Source organism: Rosa rugosa, chromosome 6 (genome assembly GCF_958449725.1).
Source record: "Rosa rugosa chromosome 6, drRosRugo1.1, whole genome shotgun sequence".
NCBI classification, from domain to species: Eukaryota; Viridiplantae; Streptophyta; class Magnoliopsida; order Rosales; family Rosaceae; genus Rosa; species Rosa rugosa.
The window spans coordinates 43,180,081-43,207,715 of NC_084825.1; the positions used below are offsets into that span (position 1 = coordinate 43,180,081).

The following is a 27,635-nucleotide window of genomic DNA, read 5'->3' on the forward strand; positions in this document are numbered from 1 at the left end:
GGATTTTCGATCATTGGCAGTGAAAATGTGGATAGACAAAGAAGGTGAAGGAGAAAGACAAAGGGTTGTTTGTACCTGAGAGAGTCTATTCAGGTGCAAGGAAGGGAAAGTATATGATTCTTTTCCCTCCATTTTCTTGCATATGAAATAATCTAGGAATAATCTGATCATGGGTTACACCGCTCTCCCTGCTGTGAAGAAAACATGAACTTTGTCTGTCTCTGCCTGTTTACTGATGAGTTCTAACCTCTTGGATAGACAGGCAAGGATACTTCCTAATTAATTAAGCTAGAAAGTATTACTATCTAAACTTGTTCCAATCGTCTTATTTAATGTCTCATTTGCATAAAAATGGTGTAGACAGAATGTAAATTGTTATTCCTGCTTTCACCCTGTGGGAAATTATAATTCTCTAACTTTATCCTTAAGAAAGACTAGCTTCCATTCTTAGTTCAGCCACCTTTCCCATTCTTGCTATGCATTTGGACTCCATTTTCTACCTAGTTTATTTATACATTTCTGTGTAACTTTCTCGTATTCCTTGGTCTATTTTGTTAATTAAAAGTGTTTAGATTTTTTTTTGAAATTTAGGACAGGCGAGCATGGGTAATAGTAAACTTTGTTAGTGCTTAGATACTTTTCCAGAGGAAATTCAATTAATCTGTGATAGACAAAAAAGAAAAGAAGAAGTAATGCATGCTTTTGACATCTCAATTCAAGTTCATTAAAGTGACCCTGAACTGCTGCTTGTATGTTGGATTATCCGAGCTTTGAATTACAGATAGCAGTACAGCTTCATTGACTAATTTCCTTAGGCTGACAGCTCTAACATCATCTATCAGACCTTCCCGTTGCTCTTTGTTTGTATGCTATGTTGTTTAATAACCCTCCATGTTATGCTTAATGCTAGAATTCCATATCCTCAGGATTAAGTGTTAGTATAGCTGAGTTGCTGTGGGGTTTGGCAAGTTATAGGTTAGGAAGCTTTTCGAAAGATTGAGGCCACCCTAAGGGACCGATCGAGCTCTTGTTGCCCAATGATATATGGTGATCTGATTCTTGAGAGCCTTGTCTCAAACTTTTTTGTCATCTTCTGATAGGCGAAAAGCTCTAGATTTAGAAATTTTGAACACAATTGGTTGACTCAGTTTCAAATAAGTTTCCTGAAGTGGTTCCTTTCAAAATTAGATTTATTATCACACAATTTTGCATTATGTTTTAAAACAGAAGTCTCATTGCGCGCCCTTCTGTTGTGTCCATGATTTTGTTGAATGTTGAATATTGGATGCAATTGTGAGGAAATCAGGGGAGGAGAAGACAAGAAGAATGTTAGATCAGAGGGTTTCGGATCAAAAGAAGAAGATTCTGCGTGACTGACCTCTATATGATCACCAGAATATGGGGCCAGGGTTGAAAGTATATAGATTTTGGGCTACTCAACGTGAGGTGAGTAGCCTGACTGTTACGGTTATTAGGTATCATTATTATATTATTATACATATATAAAGCGTCGATGTATAATAATATAATAATGATACCTAATTATTAGCCTGACCATTCTCCTCCCCAATTATTTTATCTAATTTAGCTTTCATTGTTCTCCTCTGTAATCTCGCGCCATCTCCACCTCCACCGTCGCCGTCAGTCCGTCAATCACTCCCGCAATCCCAACATGTAAAACGATGCGGAGAAGAATCGTAACCTACTGCCACGTGTCACCCTTTACTCGCCAATACTCTAGCTTATCTCCTCCACCGCCGCAGACCGCCGGACCGCCGCCGCTCATCCGAGTGTCGAACCACGTCGCCAAACTGGGCCCACCGAAAGAAGGCCCGAAACCCAGGCAGCTCCTCTCCTTGCCGCCTTTCCCCGGCGGTCGACATTTGCCGGGGAAGAAGAAGTCATACCAAGACGGCGCCGTTTCACGACCCTCACACGTCACCGCCGTCAGTTGGCTCAAGTATTACTTCCATGAGATTGACGACACCGCCATTCGGTCCCATTTCAACAAAGGCCTTGTGAGTAAAACTTGATGAACTCTCATCCCTAAAGTTGTGATTTTTATTTCTCAACAGTATACCTTTTTAATTTGTTCAATTTAATTATAGGTTCAGATGGAAGGCCCGGATTCAATTGGGAAGGAAGGGCAAGTGAAACGTATGAGAAAGGTAATCATACTTGCTCATTTAGTCAAGTTGATTGTGATGCAAGAAAGCGTTTCCATTTTTATATGTTGTGATTATTGTATTTGAAATAGATTAGGCCTAGTGAGGTAATGGAGGAAGGTGCAAGAGTATATGTACCCGTATCGATTGCAGAGAGTAAAATTTCAAGGAGATTCGACTGCATACCGAGTGAGACATTGTACCCAAATGCGGATGAGATTGACTACTTGCAAAGGCTTGTCAAGTACAAGGTCTAATTCCTGCACTCTCTTAACATGGTCTTTGTTTGTGTGAATGCTTTCAATTCCAATTTCTGATACTCATTGGTGATTTGTGTTGAGTTATTTTTATGTAGCTGCACTTGCCGGTTTTCATCAGTGTGTTTACATTTCTGATTATTGTATCTTGGTTATATGTAAGGACTCTGCTATAATAGTGCTGAACAAGCCCCCAAAATTGCCAGTCAAGGTTAGAATCTATACTGTGCCAGTCTTTGTAGTGTCTCATACCGTTTCATTGCATCAGCATGCTGTGTTACGGTTTGGTTTAATGTACATGTATAATGATTTGGTTAGGGTAATGTGCCAGTCCATAACAGCATGGATGCATTGGCAGCAGCAGCATTATCTTATGATTATGATGAAGGTCCTAAATTGGTAAGATTTCAATTCTATATGATTCCCATCAAATAAAGTTCTCGGGGATATTGAGAACATGTGGCTTCGTATCCTAGTTACTAGCTTTTCTGTATCATAGACTGTTCATATCAGCAGTCTCCGACTCTTTGGTTTTCTTTTGAACTTAGTTGATTCTTCAATACACTTAGTTTCTAATTGCATAATTTAAGAATGTCTGTTTATATATGCATATATTATCAGGTTCATCGGCTTGACAGAGAGAGCAGTGGCCTCCTTTTAATGGGAAGAACAAAAGACAGTGCATCTCTTCTGCATTCGTTATACACTGACATCAACATTGGGAAATCATCATGCAGGGTATCATACTTCATGTTTCTAATCACTCATTTAGCACCAGGCAACAACTTGTAATATGAAATATGTAAAACTGTTAAGATTTAATTCTCAAGACTGACATGATTTGGATAATTCTAGGCTTGGAATGATGCATGTAGAACAAAATGTCAGAGGTATTGGGCATTGGTTATAGGGTCGCCCAAGGAAAAGGAAGGCTTAATTTGTGCTCCTCTCATGAAGGTTCTCTATCTCTAAAGTCAAGTTTCAGATTTCTGTTGTGAAGAAATAGTGTGATTGTATTTATTTCATCATTGATTGCAGGTGCTTCTTGACGATGGGAAGACAGAGAGGGTCATCTTGGCTCCTCAGTCAGGATTAGAAGCTTCCCAACCGGCTCTAACTCAATATCGGGTGCTTGGTCCTACGATAAATGGATGCTCATGGATTGAATTACAACCACTCACTAGCCGAAAGCATCAGGTACAAATTCCTTAACGACACTTCCAGAAAATGAGAATTGGTGGATACTGGATTTAAGGCCGTCTATGATGTTCAATTCTTTGTATTTGTACAGCTCCGTGTTCATTGTGCTGAAGCTTTAGGCACGCCAATTGTGGGTGACTATAAGTATGGGTGGTTTGTTCACCGGAGATGGAAACAAATGCCTCAAGTCGATATTGAGCCGGCAACTGGGCTACAATACAAGTTGCGGAGGCCAGCAGGTCTGGATGTACAGAAGGGAAGTGTTCTATCAAAAGTCCCTCTTTTGCATCTACACTGTAGAGAGCTCGTACTCCCCAATATTGCTAAGTTCCTTGTTTTATTGGATCAGAAGTCAGACAACTGGCACCCTGTAGACAGTTTGAAGCCAGATATCCTTCGGTTTGTGGCATCGATGCCAACCCACATGAAACTTAGTTGGAATCTCATGTCATCTTATTTGGTGTAGAGGACAGGTTAATAAGCTATCAATCAGCTCAGTTCTTCCCCTGATAGAATCTTCCAAGCCTTCTTTGGTCTCTACTTTGAGTACTGTATATAACCAGAATATAAATTTCAGAGTGGATGAGAAATTTAAAACATGTAGACCTTCAGTGCTTGTTTTGCTAGTTGTATCACTAAAAGTCATTTTAACATATTTTGATCTGGAGTAACAGTGAAAATTTCTGTTAGATACTCGGCGGGATAGATCAATTCAACTATTGCTTCTGTAATCCCTGCTTTTAGCGGAAGCTTTGAGGCTCTCACTTGGTTTGGTACTTTAGTAGTGTTGTTCACTTCGCTTGCTTGTTAAAGAACAAGTCTACGATTGCCAATCAACATTTTCTAACTAGCCAGTCATATATTGGTGTTGATAAACTCATTACGCGTATGCCATGCTTACATCTTTATCATGGAAATTGAGTAGTCCGGTGGTTGGAGATAAATCACTTATGTCCCTTATGCTGACACCTGATGCCAATTGTGGAACGAGCCAAGGATTGTGGAACGAGCCAAGGGTTGAGGAGCTGGCTAAATATGTAGCTTCTGGTTGCTACGGGCTGTTAGCTGCTAGTTTCTTTAATGCGTCAAAGGTTCTCTTTTCATTTACTGTATATCAGTTCATTTGTCACTGGCTGGTTTGTATTTGGCTTTGTGGCAGATAGTTGAGGAAGAAAAAGTTTCTGTTAAAGAACTAAGTAGCTTTCTTTTAAATATTATTGTTACTGTACAGTCATTTTCATTCCATGTCTGCATCGCAAGATTAACATAAAAAGGTTTGAAGTTAATTTCATTTTATGCATTTCTTTTTTTGTCAAGGGGCATTGGGGTGCCTATTCCAGATTTCATTTTCATTGCATGCTTGATAATATTTCCATATAAAGCTTTTTTTCCGGATTTCATGACCTGTATTATGGTAAGACAAGTATATGCTCACTAGGAGTGCTATAGAACTTTTCACTATACGTGAGTTTGCGAAGAGGAGGCCATCGAATCCCATTGTAGGAGGGCAAACCCAACACATGCCATGGCAAGTGAATGGGAAACTCTATGCCCTTGCTGGTGATACTACATTCTGGTAACTAAAAAAAACATCAAGAAATGGGGTTCTCAATTCTATCACATTATAAGCTAACACAAACTAGCATCAGGCGCATTGTTGAGGGTTTGTGCTCGATTGCCCCAGCATTCTGGCCACGCCTAGGCCTAAATCCCATTATCCGCCACTGCAACTCTGCTGGTGAATGAACTAGTTGTATGCAATAATAAATAATTTCTATCTTGTGAACGAAATACAGGATACAAATTGTACATGTAATAGTACAATCTTTTACCATCATGCGAACGAAATACAAGATATAAATTGTTCATACAATACTAGTCTTTATTATCATATAGTATTAGTGCAACAACAACAAACTCCACGGCAAACTAGCTGCGCCCATCGATCATCTACCATATGTATTTATTCGGAGATTATTTGAAGCTCTTCTCAAACCTTGAAATGTTTGAATTACAAGTTGCCGATTTTCAGCAATACTCCTCTGGTTCAAAAGCTCCTCGCCGATACTAATATGAAGTTTTTCGAGCACACGGCCACGGCAAAAGAGATACTTCAGAAAGCCAATTTCGTGTCTCGTACCTGTGTAACCTTTCACCTGTACAACTCTCAATGTTTGGTTTATACAATGGTACTCCAGTGCATTTAGAGTCCATACATGACGTACATCATCCGGTTGACCTTCCTGAAGAAATTATAGGATATCACAAAAAATAGAAGCATTAATTAAATTTTATTATAGACCTACGTATAGTTAATCAAATCATATACTAAGAGAATTAGTTACTCACATCAAGATCAACTAGTCTCTGAGGGACTATTTGGATGGTCAAAGCTTGCAAGACAGGGCAACTTCTGAGGAGATACTTGACCCCTTTCTGCTCACAACTGAGCATTGCGGTCCTCAGAGTTAACTTCGCCACCCCGAAGACAGGAGTTACACCATTGGATATCAGTTCCAATGGCAGAACCTGCAACAGTTAACGCATATATAACCAAAATTGAATGAATATATATATATATATATAGTGCTCAAATATTTAGAGAATTAATGGGAGCAGATTTAAATTCTAGAGGAGTACCTGAAGCATATACGTGCATACTGTGAGTGTTCTAACAGGAAGTTGGTGGAGGAGTTGATAGAGGAGATCCCCCATTCCTTCGTTGCCTTCATACTCGAGTCCAAAGTCAAGGTAGGCCTCTTCCAACTCCCCAGCTTCGATATCAAACACAGCCATTGTCCCTGAATACTTCAAGTACCGCAGATGTGGTGCCTCAATTTCAATCCAAGGATTCTCAGACATGATGAACTTCTCAACGACTAAGCTTCTTAACCTCAAGTTTTGTCCACCAACTTGAAGACCATCTGTGTTCCAGCAGTTCTTTACACTCAGGCTTTCGAGCAATGGAAACTTGTTTAGTAGCACAGAGAGTGTAGGTAGAGGCAGTTCAATCCAACCCAATGCAAGATGCTTCAAGAGATGAAAGTTGATAATCTCGGGCAAGTTGAAGTTGCAAGAACTGAGGGTTAGAGATTCAAGAACCCCATGTTGATAGACAAACTGAGGCAGAACATATGCAGGTTCAGGATAATTGCCAAGTTCTAGAAGTTCATCATTCCATGATGGATCAGAGAAATCAAGCCCTAGAACCTTCACTCCACGCGTAACAGCAAACCTGATACAATCTTCCACAAGCACAAGGAAGTTTCCAGGCCGAGAAAATGTTATACAAACTCTGTCCAAAACCGAAGGTTGATAGTTATCAGTCCAGTTTTGGACAAAGTTTACGAAAGCTATTCTCCTAGCCTCATCATCTGCACCAATGTAGGAAAAGAAACGCTCATTAAATTCAATATTTCTTGTTTGACGCCAAATGTTCTGCCATCTCCTTGAGAGAACTGAAGTTCTGCCCGCCTCTTGGAAAGCAAGGAAGGACAATATGATTACAAGAAGATGGTCAGGCAAAAATGAGAACATGTCCATGTTTCTGGAGTTTGCGAAAGGCTATGAAAAGTTCAGTGCGATACGATAGAAGAAGTTCAGGGTGATGTGATAGAAGAAGTTGCAGTGATTTTATAGATGAAGAAAGGGTACGTGCATGCACATTCATGATGAGGTACCTGTTGAATTGGGTAGGTTTGGGGAAACGATGCGTCTCTTTGTTTTTTTTCTTCTGGATTTTGTAACGGCACCATGTTCAAACAGTTGGTTTTTACTGCAAAGAAGAGTTCGGTTTCCATAAACACGTGTCATAATGAAGCGTGAGCCTTCTTATTCTTTTCGTCTTAGTCTCTTCTGTCATATCTTCAAGGTATATATAAACCCTAAGCGTGACAGACCAAACCAACGCTCTTGTTTTTCTATAACTCCACTCCTCTAAACAGGAAGGCTGGTTTGTTTCTCTCTTTTCCTCCCCTACTATTGAGAATTTGAGACCTTGAGGGCTAGAACTCTCTAAATCTATGTTATTCTGTTATTTCTACGACACTGTTTTATTTACGAAGGAGGAGCTAATTAAAATTGAGTGGAAGACTCAATTTTGGTATATAAGAAAGCTAAATTGAAATTGCAAATTTATAAAATTACAGTATCAAAAAGCTTACAAGATAAGCAAGGCACAGGAGGCTAAAATAGACTATTTGTAGGCTTCGATGGATTGAACTCACTGAAGGGTTAATGAATAGACTTAGATCTAGTCAGTTTGTATTCATCGTCCTTGAAGAAGCAGCAACCTTTATTGAATTACTAACTAGGTAGGTTTAAATCAATAACCTTTAAATCTTTATTGACTTGATGATTTTCATTAGGTAGGTTTAGGGTTGATTGAAGTCTACATCCACAGTTCCAAAGTCCAAGCCCAAGTGAAATAAGTTATGTACGTGTGTATCCTAATCAAGTAGGGTTACAATCACAGACTGTGCTCGGCTAATTGAAGGATCCACATTACATGTCATGACTCACCCTTTAGATGCATGGCAGGAAGATAAACTTTTTGTACCACATTCTATATATCTTCACAGAAGCCTAGCTTTCACCCAGCAACAGCCACCAGAAAATCGCATACCAGCGGCAACACCACCAAGCTTGCTTGAAAATAGACACCCAATCACAGGACCCTTGACGATCGTGATCCCAAACTGTTTGAATCCTCGTTGTACATATTGGAGGTGCAAGAAACCCTCCTTGCCTGACTACAAGATCCCAAACTATCAAATGCATAGACGCACAGAGAGTGACGATAGAGACACAGCCATACGCCTCTCTTCACCTCTGATCCGGCCAGCGAACAGGAATTGAACTCTTTCAGTGTTTTTTTTTTCCCTTTTTCCACATCGATCATTCCTTGCAGCATCTATCTGCGCTTAATTACCTCCTCCACACCTTATTATCAATGTTCTAATTAGTCACTTGTTAATGGTCGTTGCTTCTTAATTTGGTCTCCCCCCAGCCCTTGAGAAATATGGAAGCAAAGAAACTCAACACCCTCCCAAGTCGATCACCATACTCAAAAGTTGCTCCTTAAAATCTGTGAAAAAGATCCGGTTTCCATGTGAGTAGTGAGAATCCTCCCTCCCTCCACATTCATGGAGCAAGGCATATACAATGCCAAAACCTCGTTGTAGTATCATTAATTTGCCAAAACTGAGAATATGATGTACGTGTTTGTTCTACGTTGAAAAATAGGGACATCACAAATGTATCTATAACGGTTAAAGCCAGTACTAATTGATTTTGGTTGTAAAGTCTAAATTACTTTATCAACTACAACATGACACAACTGAAGTATATATATGCATGCCAAAATGTAGACTTGACAAGAACTACTGATATATTCAACGATAATCATTAAGTACAGTTCTTTCTGATATCCAATCAATAAAAATGTGATAGTAAACGTTTGCTTCTAAGCTCACTCATAATGCCAAAGAGATGAAGCTATGGTTCATTGCAGATGGTTACATGGAATTTTACAGGGGGTCAAATGATTGATATTGCATGATCAAGGCAAAAGCCCTTTGGGGATAATGACATCCCCAATGTTGTTGTGCCATGGGTCAGCCAAGTGAGTAGCCAAATTCTCCAATGGTCCGGTGCCAGGGTACGCCGATTGTTGAACTACGAATCCCACAAAAGCCAACAATGCGAGCCGACCTACACATATCCAACGAATTTAAGATATGTGACATTACTTTTATTTAACGAATTTAAGTGATGAAATGTAGTAAAGCACTAACCATTTTTGACCTCTTTGACTTTGTATTCCTCGAACTTCTTAGGGTCCTTGGAGTAACCCAAGGGGTCAAAAGCTCCACCGGGGTACTTCTTCTTCTCCGGGTCCTTTTCCATGCTGCGTTGGTGCTCTACGAAAGCAATGGAGAGGAACTCGATGACCAATATTGTAGGCAAAGTCCCCCATGGAACTGGATTGCCTAGGTAAGTGGCTTGGCCTCCTGGAATTGCTGCCCATTCTTGTGCCTTTACCCAGTTCCCCAATCCCAATGCTTCTGGTACTAGAATCCCTGGCTGCATAAAATTAATTGTATGCAAATACTTAATTGATATTCATTTGAAATCAAAGCATTACTTGCTCAAAAAGTAAACTAAGTTTCTACATTTTCAAAGTTTTCTGGACACTTACAACAGCAAGCATAGCCCATCTGCAGTGAATGAGTTCAGATTCCTTGAACCTCTCTAAGTTCTCTGGTACTTCTCCTAGTCTAAGCGGGTCGAATCCAAAGTCACTGAAACCCACAATCACCAAACACAATGTCATCTATGTATACCACTACAAATTCGAATTGTATGTAGTCTATTTTTTTATATTTTCTTATCAAATATTTACTTATCATTTGATAGCTAGATTAAACAAGACAGTTAATATGTTCACTAAATGATGCGACAATGTTTTTAGTCAAACTCAGAGCCAACTTTAAACATAGTTTACTTCTAAGATATAATATGTATAGTACTAACATGCATATCAATTAATTGATGAACGAGTTTGGTAACCAAATTTTGTGACGGTGATCGTGGAACGATTGATTACGTACCCTGGAGCGGATCCATCAAGATAAGGAGGCCGGGGCTGGCCGGGCATCCAGTCGGCTGACATGGAGAACCTGGAGGAGGCATTGGCACCAACACTAGGGAGCTGGACTGCAGTGGCGAATTTAGACTTGGAGGAAGATAGGACTGAAGGGAAGGCTGTGGTGGCAATGCCACAGCTCATCAAAGTGTTGGAAGCCATTTTAATTGATTCAACTCCTGGTCTGCAAGATTTCTGTTGTGGCCAAAGAGACTTAGACTGGTTATTGAATATGGAAGTGTGAAGGAATGGCAGGGAATACTAGTAGTGGTTCAAGTATCTGCAAGTGGGATATAGGCGAATCCAAAGTCGGATTGTGATTGGTTAATGTTCCTTGCTTATGCTCTCTTATTGGACCACGTGGATTTTTTCCAATCCAAATTTGTGGCTATGTGGGGAATATGCAGCTGATAGGTGAAATCTAATCTGCGTGGTGGAGGTTGAGTTTTAATAGAAGGAAAATCTCACCCACCGGTTATCTTCTTGCTGAAAGAAATGAATGTTGTGAAATTTTAGACAGATTGAGCTCATGTACACTAAAAATCTCAAAGCCTTTATGTTCCCCTGGTCAGTAGCTGACCAGGAATTATTTGATCAACTACTGTCTGATTGAAATCGGACGGTTGGCAGATTTCATTTTTTTAAAATCTAGATACATGTCAACCGTCCGATTTCAATCGAACGGTAGTTGAGCAAATAATCCCTGGTCAGTAGCTGACCAGGGGAACGGGACTCCTGTCAAATGAAATGCATGCATGTGTATGCCCTATCTAGTCTCGGATACTATGGCAAAATCTTCTAGCTAGTTCTTATCCATCAAGATGACAAGAATTTCCACCTAAAGCAACAAAGTCTTAGACCCTACAAGCTACCCAACAATATGTAATTGAAGTACCTTCTAGTCCTACTCGATCGTCTTCACTTTCATGATACCAATTTTTTTCAAAACCCAACTAAATAGTTAGAGAAATTCTAAAAGTCCTCGAGTATGCTAACTAATTTCCAACATTTGAGATATGTCATATATATACACAAAAGTACTAATCACAACTGTGTGACTGTCTTAAAAATAACAATTCGTGTTTCATGTATCATGTTCTTGTCATTTTTAGGATGCCCACCAACACAGTAATATAACCAGTGACCGACTTGATTACTCACCGTATTAACCTTTCTAACACTGAGTTGTTCTTGTTCATGTTCAATATTCCAAGCCTGTGTATGGTACTAAAGCTTCACAAAATGGAAATCCATCGGTCAACCACAATTCAAAAGAACCAACTCTCAATTCCACGTGTCAAATTTCCACTGGCTGAGCCTAGCCTAAACCCGACCGCACAGGATTGCACTCTTTACCCGCTCCACCATGGGACACAAACCACCCACAACGCCTCTCCCACTGCCACTCATTCTTCTTCTTCTTCCTCAAATCCCCATCACCGAATCACCGTCATAATCCACTCACGCCGTCAAATCCAAACCAATGAACCCCTCCCACTCAATCGCCGATAACTAACCCGCCAAATTTTCCGTTACTGATGGCGACGGCGGCTGCGGCGTTGGTTCTCAAGCCGTCGTGCGTGCTGCGACGGCCGAGGGGAGCCAAAGCGACGACGTACAAGAGTAAGCGAGCAATAAAGGGACGAGCTTTGGGGGATTTCGGGCACTTCGGTCTGGTGGTCAGCAAGGACGTGGAGTTTCTGAAGCGGAGGATTGGTGGAGGATTTGAGTGGGCGAATAAGACTCTTCGGATTCCGGAGGTGTTCAAAGCCGTCGACGACGTCGTTTGGCTTCGTAACCTCGAAGAACCCTATGCCCCTCCCTTGCCGGAGGCGCGTTGGCCTCAACCTTCCTATCCAGGTTTACTTTCCATTTCATACTCAGCTGTTAAAGTTTATATTTTTAGAATAGGTGAATCGTTTTCGAGTTAAATTAATGTCATTATGAAGTAATGTGAAGTTTGAATTTTGTGAAGTTTTTTCACCATGTGGGACTAGTAAGTGAGTTGAGTGTTGAATGTAGTGACAAAATGGCTGTAGTTTACAGTGTGAGTTTAAAATGTCACCTTTTATGTCATTACAAAGCTGTAGTGGATACTGAAATGAAGACTTAGTTATCGATGTTGTCGAATTACTGTATAAGTCATTCCATTGATTTCCGAGCTTGAGGGCTACATTGGTCTGGTCTTATTAGTTGTATTAGGTTTCCTTTGCAACGTCTTTGAAGAAGTAGGAGACTTCGTCTCTAAGTAATCCGGTCCGGATGTAATGTTTTGCTGGTGACATTTGACAATGAGCTCAATCGTCTAGCAGAATGGGGTTGCCAGTGTATTGCACTAATGATATGCTATGCTCTTTGTGTGATTTTATAGCTTATACTATGAAATATGGCTTACCATTGGTAATTGATCAGAAATGTGCATTTTTGGAGGATACACTTCTGTAGAAAACCATCCTGACTGAATTTCAAATAAAATTTGGCTTGCTGCTATGCATGCATACTTGAATGGTTTGTTGATATGTAGCTTTTAATATTTTCAAATTGCTTACCCTTTAGTGGAAATTGATGTTGGAAATCCACCTTGACAGAATTCACTGGTGTCGATCTATTCATGGCGGATCTCAAAGCGTTAGAGGCATATGCTCTTTACTTTTATTATCTTTCTAAGAGTTGGTCCAAGCCGCTTCCTGAAGTCTATGACCCAGAAAGTGTTGCTGATTATTTCAGTTGTAGGCCTCACGTAGTCACCCTTAGACTTCTTGAGGTAGGGAATGGATGGTTAATACATAGCAATTCGAAGAAATATATAGTCTACTTTATGGATTATACAATGCATCCACACTGATTTATTTTATTTTTTACTGAAGGTAGTTTCCTCCTTTGCTTTTGCTGCAATCAGAATTCGGACATCTGGGATCAAAAAGTATTTACGACCAAGTTCGGGTGATGATTATGAAAGCTTATCACAATACAATGTTGGAATGGTGTTAAAAGAAACTATGCTAAATCTGGGTCCCACTTTTATCAAAGGTGCCTACTAGTTGATGTTTGATTTTGGGCACTCATTTGAAATAAAATGTAGCCCACTTGTTTCACATTTGTCTCATTAAATTCTGTAGTGGACTTCCATCGATTACCTATATGCGTAACATGCCATTGCTTCTTGATGCAGTTGGCCAGTCCCTTTCCACCAGACCAGACATTATTGGTGCTGAAATTTCCCAGGTTAGTAAAGAGTTCTAATTTCTCTCTTGGGAGTGGGGGCTGGGTATCAATATATTGTCTGTTAGCTATATGAGTTTACGTGTGATTATACTACAGGCTCTATGAATATAGTGTCAAGTGTATCGGTATATTTAGTGTATTCATCTGCAAAGTAACTATCAGTAACTTTGTATGTTCCATCAGATTCCTCTTATATCAGCATAAAGAACTATTAGAAATAGTCCAATGCCTTCTTTATTATTATGTAGTTCTGCAATGCATGTTGATTAATCTTAGATTGTTTTAAATATGTGGTCGTGTCACTTGTGTGTTCTTGCATCTTTATGTAAGTGGCTTCAACAATTAAAATATACTATGCCGTTACTAAGTGATTTTCTTTCCTTGGTATGAAACTTTTTCTAAAAGTTATTTTGGTCATGCATATTTTTCACGTTTCAGTATCCTTAACATACAGTAGATTAACCTGCTAGATTTCTTTTTTCTTCTTTTTCATCCTTTTTCCTTTTATGGTTGCAGCCATTGTCTGAGCTGCATGATCAAATCCCTCCTTTTTCCAGGGATGTGGCGATGAAAATTATCGAAGAAGAATTAGGATCTCCTGCTGAGTCACTCTATAGCTACATTTCTGAGAAACCTGAGGCAGCGGCATCTTTTGGTCAGGTGGCTTAAGTATTAGACATGCATATGTACATTTTATGTAGAACTTTTAGATTTTATTTCTTATTTGGTTGATGTTTTACATATTCTAGGTCTACCGTGCACGTACTCATGATGGACTGGATGTTGCTGTTAAAGTTCAACGTCCTAACTTGCGTCATATTGTAGTGCGCGATATATACATTCTTCGCCTGGGGGTTTGTATTGCAATCCAGTTATCTTGTGTTTGCAACTTTCCTGTATATGTTTTTCTATTTCAAGCTTATACTCAATTGTATCCAACTGTTTCAGCTTGGACTATTGCAAAAGATAGCAAAGCGAAAAGGTGATCTCCGCCTATATGCCGATGAGCTTGGTAAAGGTTTTGTTGGAGAACTGGATTATACTTTAGAAGCTGCAAATGCTTCCAAGTTTCTGGTACTAATTGCAGTTTTAATTTGTGATGTGCAACTTAAGTCACGCATGTTGTTTTAAGAAAAACTTTTAGATTGTGAAGCAAAGGAAATGAAAAAGAACCAACCTTGATGTCAGCTTTCTCTGAGAGTGAAGGCTTACATCAGATTCCTTATATATTATTAGGAGCCTAGGTTATTCCTAAAAGAGTATGCTAAAGTAAAAGGCTATATTGCTGTCAATATTCATTATTAGAGGTTAACGATTCATTTGTTTGATATGTAGTATTGATGAAAGTTGGCTAGAAAAAGGAAATATTAAGTTCAGCATGAGAGTGAACATATTCTAACAAACTAATGATTCAAACGCTTCCAAGTAATATATTGCTTTGTGAAAAAGGCCATAAAATTTCTTGCTGTACAAGTGTACAGGCCTTTTTCCCCCCTAAAATTAGATGCCTTTTTTTCTTTCCTTCCAGTAACTGTTTGTTTCATGTACAGGAAGTTTATTCCTCCTATCCATTCATGCGTGTGCCAAAAGTATTCCAAAGTTTAAGTGGAAAGAGAGTTCTGACAATGGAGTGGATTGTTGGTGAGAGTCCAACTGACTTATTGTCTGTATCTTCTGGAAGCTCTACAGATGATAGCTCTACATATACAGAGAGGCAAAGATTAGATTCCAAAAGGCGTCTCCTTGATCTGGTATGCACTTAGGAAATGATTCTACATTACTCAAATTTTAGTTAGTTTCATAATCCCGATTGAATGCCTATGTGATAGCTATAGAGGTATTCAGATCTAGGTTAATGTTTGAGGAAAAGGTGGATTTGCAATCGTGCATGTTTGTGGGAAAGGTCAGAAGGTTCTACGGGGTGAAGTTTGTGCGCAAAGGAGAATACGGTAATGAAATGTGGAAAATGTCCTTAGCATGTGGGGAGATGAGATTTTTGTATCCTACTGTAAATAATTTGAAAGCTGGAATCCTATGTTCAGTTTAATGAAAATGAAGTTGATATTGTGGTTTCTTGATCTAGTGAATCGGTGACTTCATTAAAAAAAAGGGTATAACTATACTTCCTGTTTCAGTTTGTACGGTAATTATCTATATTTTAGTTCCTTTTCTGATCTAACTATACTTTAGTTTGTAGGTTGATCTAACTATATTTTCTGGCCATCATATGTAGTTGATTGACGGATCATTTTGCTTTAATTCTAGGTCAGGAAAGGGGTGGAGGCAGTACTAGTTCAGCTCCTTGAAACAGGATTATTGCATGCTGATCCACATCCTGGGAACCTACGTTACACATCTTCAGGACAAATAGGGTACCTCTTCAATGGCCATTATAAGAAACAAGATTTTACTTTCTTTTGCAGATGTAAAATATATCTCTAGCTCTTGTTCACTTCTCCTCGTGATTTCTATGTCAGGTTTTTGGATTTTGGCCTGCTTTGTCAGATGGAAAAGAGGCATCAATATGCTATGCTTGCATCTATTGTCCACATTGTAAATGGAGATTGGGCATCCCTTGTCCAATGTTTGACTGAAATGGATGTTGTAAGACCAGGGACTAATATCAGACGTGTAACAATGGTATCTTCTTGGCTTCTCTGGTTTCCGTTTCATATGTCTTGCTAAATGTTATGTTACGTAGCAAGATCTTCTTATGAGAACAATGAGGTTGTGTTTGTGAAGTCTGGAAACCGACTATTTTAACTGTAAATATATTTCAGGATCTGGAATATGACTTGGGGGAGGTAGAATTCAGAGATGGAGTTCCTGATGTGAAGTTCAGCAGGGTGAGAATCGTTCTCTAGAAAAAAATGTATATCTCTACAGATTGGTGCTCATCTAAGTGTTTCTATTCTTAGGGATGCATGATGGTAGTAGTTTTTCTTGGGAACTTGTTAAAGACAATTTTTGGGGGATCCTGATTTGTTGGCTTTTAGTTGAGTGTTTGCTTGTTTTCTGAGTCCTGCTCTGCTATGTGCATGGCCTCATGTGCTGTAATCATTAGCAGCATTCTATATATTTCCTCTGGTAGGCATTTAAGGTTAACTTAAATGTTTCTCATCAAAATAAAGTGATGGTAGCGATAATGCTAATGACTCTGTGGCTAGAAACTCGTAAATATTGGTAACCTATAGGATTCTTCAGTACATAATATCCTAGAACAACATGGAAACTGGTCTATCCTAACTATAATGCTAATTTTATAAAATCCTGATTGCCGCTTTATATACTAGAGGCTGATTTTAATTGTAATTTTTCTGAAGGTTTTGGGTAAGATCTGGTCCCTAGCCTTCAAGTATCATTTTCGCATGCCACCCTACTACTCGCTTGTTCTACGTTCTCTTGCTTCCTTTGAAGGTAGTGTTCACTTTCTTAGGGCACTGCATCAATTTGTCTCAGATATTTTGTATCTTGAATCTAGCTCTCTTTGTGATGCTTCTAATCCTAATTATTTTTTACTTCTAAATGTATTTTCATAGACTTTTGAGCGCAATAGGGAAACATTGAACTCTCTCAGCTTACTTGGTAGAGTTCAATTTTCCGTCTAGTTAGCTATCAACAGACATTTACTGTAGTTGATGTCCTTTGCTGTCATGTTGTCCCAGGATTAGCCGTTGCTGGAGATAGAAATTTTAAGACATTTGAAGCTGCATACCCTTATGTCGTTCGGAAACTACTTACTGAAAACTCAGCTGCCACAAGGAAAATTTTGCATTCGGTATGAAGAACTATAAGATTTTTTCTGTTACTTACTATGGACTATTTACTAACATTGTAACTGATTACTGTGTACCTGTTTGTACATCCCACACGCCAAATGGGAACCCTTTTGTTTATCTTTCTTGGCATACTTGGAAATGAAAATGATATTGCATAACGTAATTTGTTAGCTTAGACTTGGGTGGTTTCACATGAACAGGAAACTTTGAAACGTCCTTTTGAATCTCAATTCTCATCTCAATGAAGATTACATGTTTCTTAATCAGAGGCATAGACATTTAGTACAGGACAAAAGGCCATTGGGCAAGGCACTTTCTTGCCATTATGTTAATCATCCTCACTATTTGAAAAGTAGCATGTCTCTTTTTGTTCCACTGTAAACTTGAAGTCTACCTAGGTGAGGTCCCTACATCAATTTTTCAGTATTGATTACTTACTTGGTCCATTTGCTTGTCTCAGGTAGTTTTTAACAAAAAGAAGGAGTTCCAGTGGCAAAAGCTTGCTCTTTTCTTAAAAGTAGGCGCAACTAGGTAAATTAAACCTCGTTAACAAAAGGCTGATCCTATGTCGTATTATCTGTTGATTTACTAGATAACTTGGTATAGTTGCATCTTTCTGCTTATGGTATATTATGTATGAATCATTAAGCCCATACCTTATTGCAATCTGGTTATTCAAAATCATTAACTAACTCGTTTAAGAATCAAATGATTGTCTTCCATTCAATGGAAATGCTATGAGTCCTATTATATCCCTCACTTTATTCTTTGTAAAGTGAAAAAAGGGTTAGTAGTTCATGCTTCTTATATTCGTTCACAGGAAAGGTTTGAATGGGAGTATAGCATCAAAACTCGACACTTCTCATGATTATTTACCTACAAGAGACAATGGTGAAATTGATGTTGCAAACTTGGTCCTGAAGCTTTTACCATCTAAAGATGGTGTTGTGCTGAGAAGACTCTTGATGACTGCAGTAAGTTATACTAAACCTGTATTTTATCATATATCTCTGCCAACCTCAAATGGGAAACACAGATCTACCCCTACTTCCTTCTTCCAGTCGATCCACCCATGTCCCACATACTTCACCTTCCTTCTTGCCACTTTAATCCCTATCACTTTCCACATGCCTCTCATGCACATTATCTTTTAGTTTATAATAAATAATGGTACCCTTTCTTGAGTTTCAGTAACTTTTGTGTCTGCTGATGGTTCATCTTGTTCCAAGTTCACTACTGTGATGGTTGAACATTAGTATCAAATGTTCTGGTATTCGTGTTATTTGTGCTTAATACTTGGTGTTAGATGAATGATTGTTTTGTAATGCTTTTCTAAATGAATTTGGATTTTGTCTTGCATGAGTGACAATGAAGTAGTCAGATGGAGGGATATGAAACATGATGGTCTTTGTCCATTCTCTATCACTGATAATATTGTATTGCAAATATGAACAAATTCAATTGAATTCAACAGGATGGAGCTTCATTGATCCAAGCAATGGTATCCAAGGAAGCAAAGTTTTTCCGCCAGCAATTTTGCAGGTTTGTTGCAGACATTTTGCATCAATGGATGCTTGAAACGTTTGTGCGGGGCATTACAACAGTTCAGTATAGCTCTAATTTGAGAGTGGCAAGTGGACCTGACAACAAAGAACTAGGTCCATCTTCCAGACTATCTACTCCAATTTATGATTATCGCTCTGTCCTCAGAGATCGACGGCTCAAAGTGATTTTCTCAAACATAATAAACTCTGCAAGGAAAAATCCAGTACTGATGCTGAGGTTCTGTTGGACTTCCTTTGTTATGTCTGTTGTGGCTTTTGCTTTGGCTTCTCATCGTGTTCTAATATCCTTCTCTGAAGCTTACTTGGGCCCGATATCTTTTGCTTCGAAACAGTATGCGATCCCATGATGCGCATATTTAACTCCCATATAACCCTTTTGAAGTAGATAAGAGCTGTGGAAACTTCTTGAAGCAAGAATGATTGATTTCAATGGAAGATATGAGGGATTTTTCTTTCGTTTCTTGAGTTGGATTAACGTATCAAGGCCACGCCAAACCTCAGTCACTCAGTGCTTGCATTGACCCAGGAATAAAAGACTAAGCCAGAAATGTGAGGAAAGAAGTGTATCAAGGATGGACATATAAGCTGTCAAAGAGTATAAACTACTGAGGCATGTGTATATGTATAGATTTTTGCAAGTTCGAGTTAATCAGATGGCATGTAAGAGATCAACATCTCATTAATGCTGGTAGCAATGCAGTCTATACTTAGAAGATAGAAAAGGGGACTCTTTCCCATGTTGTAAGTTGTAACACATCTAATTTTTGTTGGTAGTTGATTGTTGAAATCAAATTGTAATCTATATATTGTTGAAAAGTGGGTCAATTCCCCTTATGGAGTTTGTTAGTGTTGATGCTGCTGGGTCTTTTAAGCTTGGTGTAATTTTTTATTTTTTTTCTTGTGTACCATAAAACTAAATATATAAATCATATGGGTCCCGGATCCTGGGACACCTTATTTTACACAAATTTTAACACTTCATTTGAGCCATTAGATCTAGTTAAATTCAATGGTCTTGATTAAATTCCCTCACAATGTGGAAATGACATGGAATTAAAAAAAAAATCATCAACCAAAAAATAAGAAAATTTAAATTTAACTTTTCTATAAAAAAAAATCAAAACAAAACTTAAAAAGTTAAAAGAGAGCATCATCTTCTCCGGGGAAAAAAAAGAAAAATCAAAACCATACTCAGATGATGCAATGCTATATAGTGGGCATTGATTTCAATGCAACTCATGTTCTCCTCTCTAATTGATAGTCTATTCTATCACAATTCACCTCATTCACATCCTCCGTAAAGCAATGGTTTGGGGTTAAGAGTTCTTATACTTGTCATCATCACCAAGTAGGCAAGGAACCAATATCACGTCGTACAACAAATATTCTGGGTTCATGATAATCATCCCACATGAACCCTAACTAATTTTCCCCCAATTGCAATTGTTCAATCATAAAATTCAAGCCCCAATCCTTTATTTAACACACCACCCCCTTCATTAAATGATTCAATTCACTAGGCCTGAGATTTTCAAATCGGGAACCGGCCCGGACCGCACCGAAATCCCCGGTTCGATTCGGTTTCAAGTTCTCGAAGAGGTGTTTTTGTAAAAACCCGAACCGATTACCATCTTCCGGTTCGGTTCCAGTTCTGGAATTCCCTAACCGCTAGGAACCGGGAGAAACCGAGGTACTGGGCTTCAACATATATGGACGCGTATTTTGGAAGCCCTCTAGCCCAGTTTAGGTAACCCAAAGATAAAAAAAAAAGTAAAAAACCCTGACCTCCTACTCATTCTCGAGTTCTCGACCAAACTGACCTAGCCGTTCTTCAGTTCTTCAGTTCTCTCACTTCAGCTCTTATATCTTCGATTTATCGGCTCACAGCGATTCGTCACTTCAGTTCTCCATCCCGACCTCCGACGACCACCACCTCCATTGTGTAATCTTTCTTCATTTTTTTCTCATCAATCTTTCCTCTCATAATCTTAAATCTTCCTTCTCTCTCTGCAACGCAAGCCACAACCAACAGCCTCAAACAGATTACTAGAGGATTCAATTTCCACATCTCGCAGCAACACAAAGCAAAGCCCAGGACACGAGCATAACTCTCCAGGTAAGATTTTCTAATTTTCACCTCTAATTTTTCTCAAATGTTTAGGGCTGAGATTTATCTTCTTCTTATTATTTTTTTTTGGTTCAGAGTTTGATTTATATTTTCATGTTTGTCTCAAGACTCTATGAGTTTATGGAATTGAACCAGTTTTGACTTTCGAAGTAGCTCCATCTAGCTCCAATTTCATCTTTTGATTTCCACTTTTCATTTTTACAATAGGTATTCAACGGATTGCCAACAGTCCAAGAGCTCTTCTTCAGCTCTTCTTCAGTTCGACGTTCGTTCATCACTTCATTGAAGATTGAGATGCCTAATTCATTCGAAAAGCCAAATTCTTCCATTTGAAAAGCCAGAAACTCATACACTCATAAACCCCCAGTTCATCCCCAATCGGCGATTCCCATGGCTTCTAATCCTTCAATTTCGTCCATTCCTTTGAATTCAAGTAGTCATTCTCGGTCCGGGAATGAGATTGTACTTGTTGCAGCTACACAAGGAGATGAAGAAGTTGAGGCTCACGATCCCGGCAAATCGAAGAAGGGTGCTGCAAAGAGAAAGCGGGCACCGGCACAGAAACAACAGAAACCTCCTCGAAGCTGCTACTACACAGTTGAAGAAGTTAGATGTTCATGAACTCATTGAGTTGTAATTAAAGACTTCCAACTGTTGAAAATTGCATCAAAGACTTGAAGTTCTTTGAAGAGGTTGAACATTTGAACTTTTGATTCATTTGATCCAACTGTTGAAGTGGTTTTGAACTTTTGATTCATTTGATTTTATATTTTCAATGTATTGTACTACTGATTGTTTCATTTCATTGTCTTGGTTGTGTTCTGCATTGAAGTTTAATGATTTGTGAAGTTATGAACTGCAATGAAATGTGGCTGGGAAACTGGAAAAAGTCATTTGTTTTCTTTCTGGCTAAGAACCGGTTCCAACCCGTAACCGAACCGAAAACAACGGTTCCGGTTCCTTAACGGTTCCTGCAAAAATAACGGGCACACCGAACCGGAAAAGAGACTTCGGTTCCGGTTCCGGCAAAAAATGGCAAAACTAGAACCGATCCCAGGCCTACAATTCACTCAAAAACCCTAATTTTTAAGTTCCACTCAATCCAAACCCATGTCACCGGCGTTTGTTGTCTTCGCCGCCCACTCCGGTTCTTCCACCTTTTCTTTTTTTCAAGAACATTAGCCTGTTCTTCTCATTGTATTCTTGAAACTTTATTTTGATTTATGTTTAGAAAATGACTGTTTAAATTTTTTTATTTTTTAGTTGAGAAAAAAAAATTTTAATTCCATGTCATTTTCCACATCATCCGAGAAATTAATCAAGACCATTAAACTTAGCTAAATCTAATGGCTAAAAGGAAGTGTAAAAATTTGTGTAAAATAATGTGTACCATGATCCAGACCCAAATCATATAATCATATAAGTTTTTGTTCACTTTATTAAAACTCCACACTTTATTTCTCTTCCATATCAATTTAAAATATCCTTGCTTCCTACAAGGTTAACAACCTAACCAACATGTTACATGTTTCACCATCACCATCCTCTTTTTATTATATACACCAACGGGTAGACAACAAGAAGAGTCAAACTTAAAATTTTTTTCTTATAAAAGGAAAATTTATGTTAGTGGACTAAACTCTCGTAGTTAGCCATTTTAATGTTGAGTATTACAAAATATGATATTCTTCAATTTTAGTTTCTCATTTGATCATAACAGAATTTCGAACTCCGAATCTCATCCCACATGAGAAAATCCATTTATATCATTAACTTGACAAGTTTTAGTTCAGCTTTGATTGTAACTCCTTAATTACCCAAAAATGTTAAAAATAAAGTAGCAACCTTGTCATGCAATCCAACCCAAACTCAATAAAAAAGTCTAAACCTCACATGTTTAACCAGGTAGACAACTCCAACTAACACCTCACGTCTTTCACAAATCACAATTTCACATTCACGTTCTTGTTCATTGCTCCTCCTTTTCCGATCCGGATCCACAATTCCTAAAATCAAATCACTCCAACGCTGCAAATCCCATGGCCAACGGCCACCCGTCATGAGCACTTCATCACTCTCAGGGGTAAGTAAGCCTATCAAATTATGGAATTTTGATTTGTTTCCCTAGTTTACCTTGAGGGGAAAAATGGATAACGAAAAAAGTAATTAGACCGCAATTAACAATAAAAAAGTGGCTGGATTACAATGAAAATTAATGTAGCAAATTGGACCTTGATTAAAATATCTCAAGTTTAAAATGAGACATGTAGTTCCCTTTATAGGTGTTCAAAACGGTAAATAACATATACATTCTCAGAATACTGATGTCAGCAATCTCGTTCATCTTATTGAAATTTTTTGCAATGAATTTATTTTTTATTTCACGCACATAACAATGTTGTTGGCGATACTTAATAAGGAAATGACTAGTTAGAGAGCTACCCAAATGACACTTTTATTGTATCCACTTGAGAGACAACAGCTTAACAAAGAACGAAGAAGTTTCAATAATATTTTTATAGTAAATTCTAGAAATAATACACACCGGAAGGGAAATCGATGAACTTGAAATTATTCTCTAGTAAAGCATAAGAGGAACCAACGATGTTCTCAGCGATGATGAAGACGACGGTGAGCTCAACATGGTTGGGAGTATCAATAACCTTCTAAGCAGATCAACAAGATGTTTCACTTCTACTTGATGATAGAGAATTAAATCGACGTTCTCCTGCCTATCTCCTTCTATATTCATGCCACATCTAACAAATAGGTGATGGGCGAGAAAAAGCATTGAGGGCCTCTGATACATTCCATTAGAAGTAATGATGAACTCCGGGCAAAGAAAGTGCAGAAGGAAGAACGACACTTGATTTTCAAGTAACATCAGATCATGCCATATATCCAATATCATGTATGGTCTCCCAAAATGATTGTTCTCAGATACCAACTCACTGTAATAACCCCTCAACAACAGTTCAATGAGGAAAATAGCATCATAAGTAATCATTCTAGCAAAATCATCACCATAGACCTTAATATTCTCCATATAATACATGTGCACCATTACACGTCTGGAGGCTACCTTTGATACCAGATCATCAATCTTGAAATTGTACCGGATCCAAAAACTTTTTATGTAAGAGTCTTTGAGTCGTTCAGCTGGCTTTAAGGCTTCCTTACCACGATGAAGTGGCCCTTTAGAGATTACATGGGGTGTAAAGGCCTCTGTATCTGAATGTCTCACTCAGTATGGAACTCGATAGATACAACGGAAAATACACGGAATATCCTCACCCCCTTGTGGTGTAAACCCTCAAGGTGATCCTCAAGAGGAGTAAGAGCTGAAGAAATACCCGGCTCCATAGTTCTCTCATAAGGTTCCTTTCACACAATTTCCTTATTCCTTGTAGCTTCCAATTTCGAAGCGCGAATTCTCCGTTGAAATTCCATCCTCGTTAAGGAAATCCAATGAGACAATCAATAACATAAACAAGGAGAGACAAATGTGCCTAAAAACCAAAAAAATCACACCAATTTAATAAAAGCAATACCAAAGAAATGATGAACATGCTACAACTTAGGGTCATATTTTCCAAAGAGAAGCATACAACACATTGGTAGAAGAGGAGCTAGATATCCTCGATGTTTACATGGCTGAACTAGAGGTGAAACTTTTCCAAGAGAAGTATGAGAAGATTACTTTAATTTTGAAAGTCTAATCAACGAAAGTTTAAAATAAGATAGACAATTTCCTTTTAAAGATGTTCAAAATGGCAAATGGCATCATGCTCAAAAGTATTGATGTTAGAGATCTTATTCATCCGACTGAAAAATTTTGCAATGAATTTATTAAGATGTTTGGCGTGGCCTCTTTTTTCAAAATACTTAGCCAAGGGACGGTCATTCTCTTCTTCCGTCATGTCCTGCAAGTTGATTGGTGCATTGCCTGTGCCGGAGCCAGAACTACCGGAACCCTCATGGTCGCTTATGGAGATTGAACTGCTCCCCTTCCATGAGAATGATCGCATCAAGTCTGACATCTTGCTCTAAAGAACAGAGAAACATTATGAGAGATAGATTAGTAATTAAGTAGGAAATTATGAACATAGGAGCAATATATTCATATAACATAAAAAAGATATAAGAACTGAAGAAGAAGCTAGAGATAGAGAAAGAAAAATGAGCTAGCTACTTGCTCACACTTCACTGCTAAAAAAAATATATCTAGCTCTAAGAGATTGGATTGCTTAAATAACAAGGGAAAATTTAAGAGATTCATTTATGTCTTAAAACAAGTCGGAACATGATAAAATTGAATCACTTTCTGCTCCAAATACTTAAAACGTTGAAAATTTTACATCCTGGATGGTCTAGGCGGCTTGGGTGGGACCAAATAGAGAAATATAAATGGAGATAAATGGAGTTTTTAAGGATTTTTGTTTTATCTCTTTCTATATTTAATCTCCATTTATCTTTCTCTATTTGATCCCCAATTATCTCTCTCTAAGAACTTATTATTTCATTGTATGCTCAATTTTTTTCTCTATTTTGAGTATTTTCAGTCATTAGCCACTGCGCTAGGTATTCTTATTATTACATACTATAAAAATAAGATGAAAATTTAAAAAATAAAAGTCGGCTAAGTATTTGGGCGCTAGGCCCTTAGCCACTGCGCAACTAGCATCTAGCGATTTTGAAAACATTGAACGCTATGAAAGAATATTATGATTCAACACAATATATAGAAGATGGCGGTGGCGATGGACATGGAGATTTTGTTTTTGGGATATTGTGATTCTTGTGTTCATAATGAAGTCTGCAAGTTGGTGGTATCAAGGATGGTTGTCCTCTGGCTGAGGAAGAACGTTATTAAGTGGAATGTTATATTTGTGGTACTTGTGTTGAGCATAAGACTCCAGATTGTTCAGATTAGGAACACATGCTCGAGAATTGTTGGGAGGAGCAGGAAAAATGAGAGAAGATGATGCTTTCAAGGAGTAAGGATTGTGGTGGATACTTCGTTCCTCCAGCTTACAAAGATGCAAATAGCTATCAACAAACTGTAGTAATGGTTTGATTTTCTTGTGCTCTAGTGAACAACAATTTATTTGCTGTGCGAATATATAATTAGTAAAGCAGTATGTATTGTTGTGTTGAAAAAAAAGAGTGTTTTATGGGATGATGATTAGTGTACTCAATAGTTGGTAGAAACCAACACATCCTGCATTTGTTTGTTTGGTTATTTTTAATACAATACTAGAAATATCCACATGCCTGATGGGTGTGAAATGTAGAAAGTAGCCTAAAGAATGTGGGTGATTATTTTTTTTCCAGTACATCCCAAGCCCTATTCCTATGTTAACATTTGAGTCAAATTCTTTTCTATGTCATAAAGGACCCTGTAAGTTTGTGTTTCACTAAATTAAAATTCTGCTCTTAGTTTCTCTTATATATTAATACTAGCATGTGCCCACACTCTATATGTCTGGGTGTTTTTTTTTTTTTTTTGATAAAGAAGTGGGTAGTTTTTTAACCAAAGCAGTTTCCTGCAACAATAACTACTATTTATTTTATTTTAAGGAATTTAATTTAATTTTTTATTAAATTGACATTATTGTCCCTGTTGGTTATTTCAGTTTGGGTTAATTACATATAAGTGCATATTTGAATGTTTTTTTAGCCATAAGGCCACCAACTTTTTTTTTCCCTCATAAAACCACTAGATTAAAAAAGGTGTTATATTTTGGATATAAAAACCAACATATTTACATAGATGCCATTAGAGTAAAAAGTCAACAATCATTCTCTCTCTCCTCTCCGGTCAACTCCGGCAGGTCTTCGGCCAACTTCCGAAGAGTCTCCGGCCGACCTCCGGCGATCACAAAAAGCTACTATCACTAACACCAAAAGCTACTGTGATGAGATTTCCGGCAACCTCCAGCGAGGTCACAAAAGCTACTATCACTAACAATAAAATCTATTGTCATTAGCAACAAAAACTACGCTGGTGAGATTTCCGGCGAGGTCACAAAAGCTACTATCACCAGCAACAAAAGCTACGTTGTTGAGATTTCCAACGAGGTCACAAAAGCTACTGTCACCAGCAACAAAAACTACTGTCACTAACAAACGCTACGCTCTACGAAACTAAAAGCTACTATCTCTACCAACAAAAACTACTGTCACCAACACCAAAACCTACTCTCACCACTAACAAACACTATTGTCACCAACATTAGAAAGCTGCTCTCACCATCATCAAAAGTTACTCCCAATAACGCCAAAAGCAATAACTAAGCAAAACAAAAGCTATTCTGAGAGACTGAAAAAAGCTATTCTCAAAGATTAACAAAGATATGGAAATCTAAAGGATACAACCAAAATAAAAAAGCTACTGCAATTGAGAAATGAAAACGTATTCAATGCTATAAAAAGTACGCAGGGTTCAACAATGATATAATTATGTAAAAAGCTACTACCATAGTTGTAAAAAACCACTACCATAGTTGTGAAAATCTATTACAATAGTTGTATAAAACTACTGTCAAGCTCTACCACACTACGCTAACCATAGACATTATTTTGCCACCTTTAGCATCAGACTTCATTTCAACATTTCTTGGTTGGCCGGATAATCTCTTGGTCAATGGAGGCTTCAGCACTCAAATTC

General features: G+C 38.2%; 5 protein-coding genes across 6 annotated transcripts; 2 read left to right on the top strand and 3 right to left on the bottom strand.

The window, feature by feature from the left end:
* The first annotated feature begins 1,546 nt into the window (after positions 1 to 1,546).
* LOC133715228 (RNA pseudouridine synthase 3, mitochondrial-like) lies at positions 1,547 to 4,275 on the top strand. Its single transcript, XM_062141642.1, has 9 exons — positions 1,547 to 2,018; positions 2,109 to 2,168; positions 2,258 to 2,416; positions 2,586 to 2,633; positions 2,741 to 2,821; positions 3,044 to 3,160; positions 3,278 to 3,379; positions 3,461 to 3,619; positions 3,714 to 4,275. The coding sequence occupies exons 1-9, from the start codon at positions 1,683 to 1,685 to the stop codon at positions 4,086 to 4,088; spliced, it is 1,437 nt and encodes a 478-aa protein (XP_061997626.1). The 5' UTR covers positions 1,547 to 1,682; the 3' UTR covers positions 4,089 to 4,275.
* Positions 4,276 to 5,568: 1,293 nt separating this feature from the next.
* On the bottom strand, positions 5,569 to 7,165 carry LOC133716824 (putative F-box/LRR-repeat protein At1g56400). Its single transcript, XM_062143479.1, has 3 exons — positions 6,263 to 7,165; positions 5,972 to 6,151; positions 5,569 to 5,865 (listed from the first exon to the last, which is right to left on the bottom strand). Exons 1-3 carry the CDS (start codon positions 7,163 to 7,165, stop codon positions 5,569 to 5,571), a joined length of 1,380 nt encoding a protein of 459 aa, XP_061999463.1.
* A 1,828-nt stretch (positions 7,166 to 8,993) lies between these two features.
* On the bottom strand, positions 8,994 to 10,526 carry LOC133718450 (chlorophyll a-b binding protein 6A, chloroplastic). Its single transcript, XM_062145289.1, has 4 exons — positions 10,234 to 10,526; positions 9,822 to 9,924; positions 9,418 to 9,706; positions 8,994 to 9,334 (listed from the first exon to the last, which is right to left on the bottom strand). The coding sequence occupies exons 1-4, from the start codon at positions 10,428 to 10,430 to the stop codon at positions 9,183 to 9,185; spliced, it is 741 nt and encodes a 246-aa protein (XP_062001273.1). The 5' UTR covers positions 10,431 to 10,526; the 3' UTR covers positions 8,994 to 9,182.
* Positions 10,527 to 11,638: 1,112 nt separating this feature from the next.
* LOC133714364 (uncharacterized) lies at positions 11,639 to 19,690 on the top strand. 2 transcript variants are annotated; one of them, XM_062140462.1, is made up of 16 exons: positions 11,643 to 12,128; positions 12,857 to 13,032; positions 13,136 to 13,298; positions 13,441 to 13,493; positions 14,010 to 14,153; positions 14,243 to 14,347; positions 14,442 to 14,567; positions 15,044 to 15,244; positions 15,759 to 15,865; positions 15,971 to 16,133; positions 16,274 to 16,339; positions 16,817 to 16,910; positions 17,159 to 17,271; positions 17,733 to 17,803; positions 18,093 to 18,246; positions 18,747 to 19,690. In XM_062140462.1, the coding sequence occupies exons 1-16, from the start codon at positions 11,807 to 11,809 to the stop codon at positions 19,182 to 19,184; spliced, it is 2,496 nt and encodes an 831-aa protein (XP_061996446.1). In that variant the 5' UTR covers positions 11,643 to 11,806; the 3' UTR covers positions 19,185 to 19,690. The 2 variants fall into 2 exon arrangements, 1 of the variants encoding a protein (XP_061996446.1); XR_009848622.1 differs by lacking the exons at positions 16,817 to 16,910; positions 18,093 to 18,246; positions 18,747 to 19,690 and having other exon boundaries at positions 11,639 to 12,128; positions 17,733 to 17,768.
* A 3,853-nt stretch (positions 19,691 to 23,543) lies between these two features.
* LOC133716825 (UPF0481 protein At3g47200-like) lies at positions 23,544 to 24,029 on the bottom strand. The gene has a single exon (XM_062143480.1). It carries the CDS (start codon positions 24,027 to 24,029, stop codon positions 23,544 to 23,546), a length of 486 nt encoding a protein of 161 aa, XP_061999464.1.
* Between the last annotated feature and the right edge of the window lie 3,606 nt (positions 24,030 to 27,635).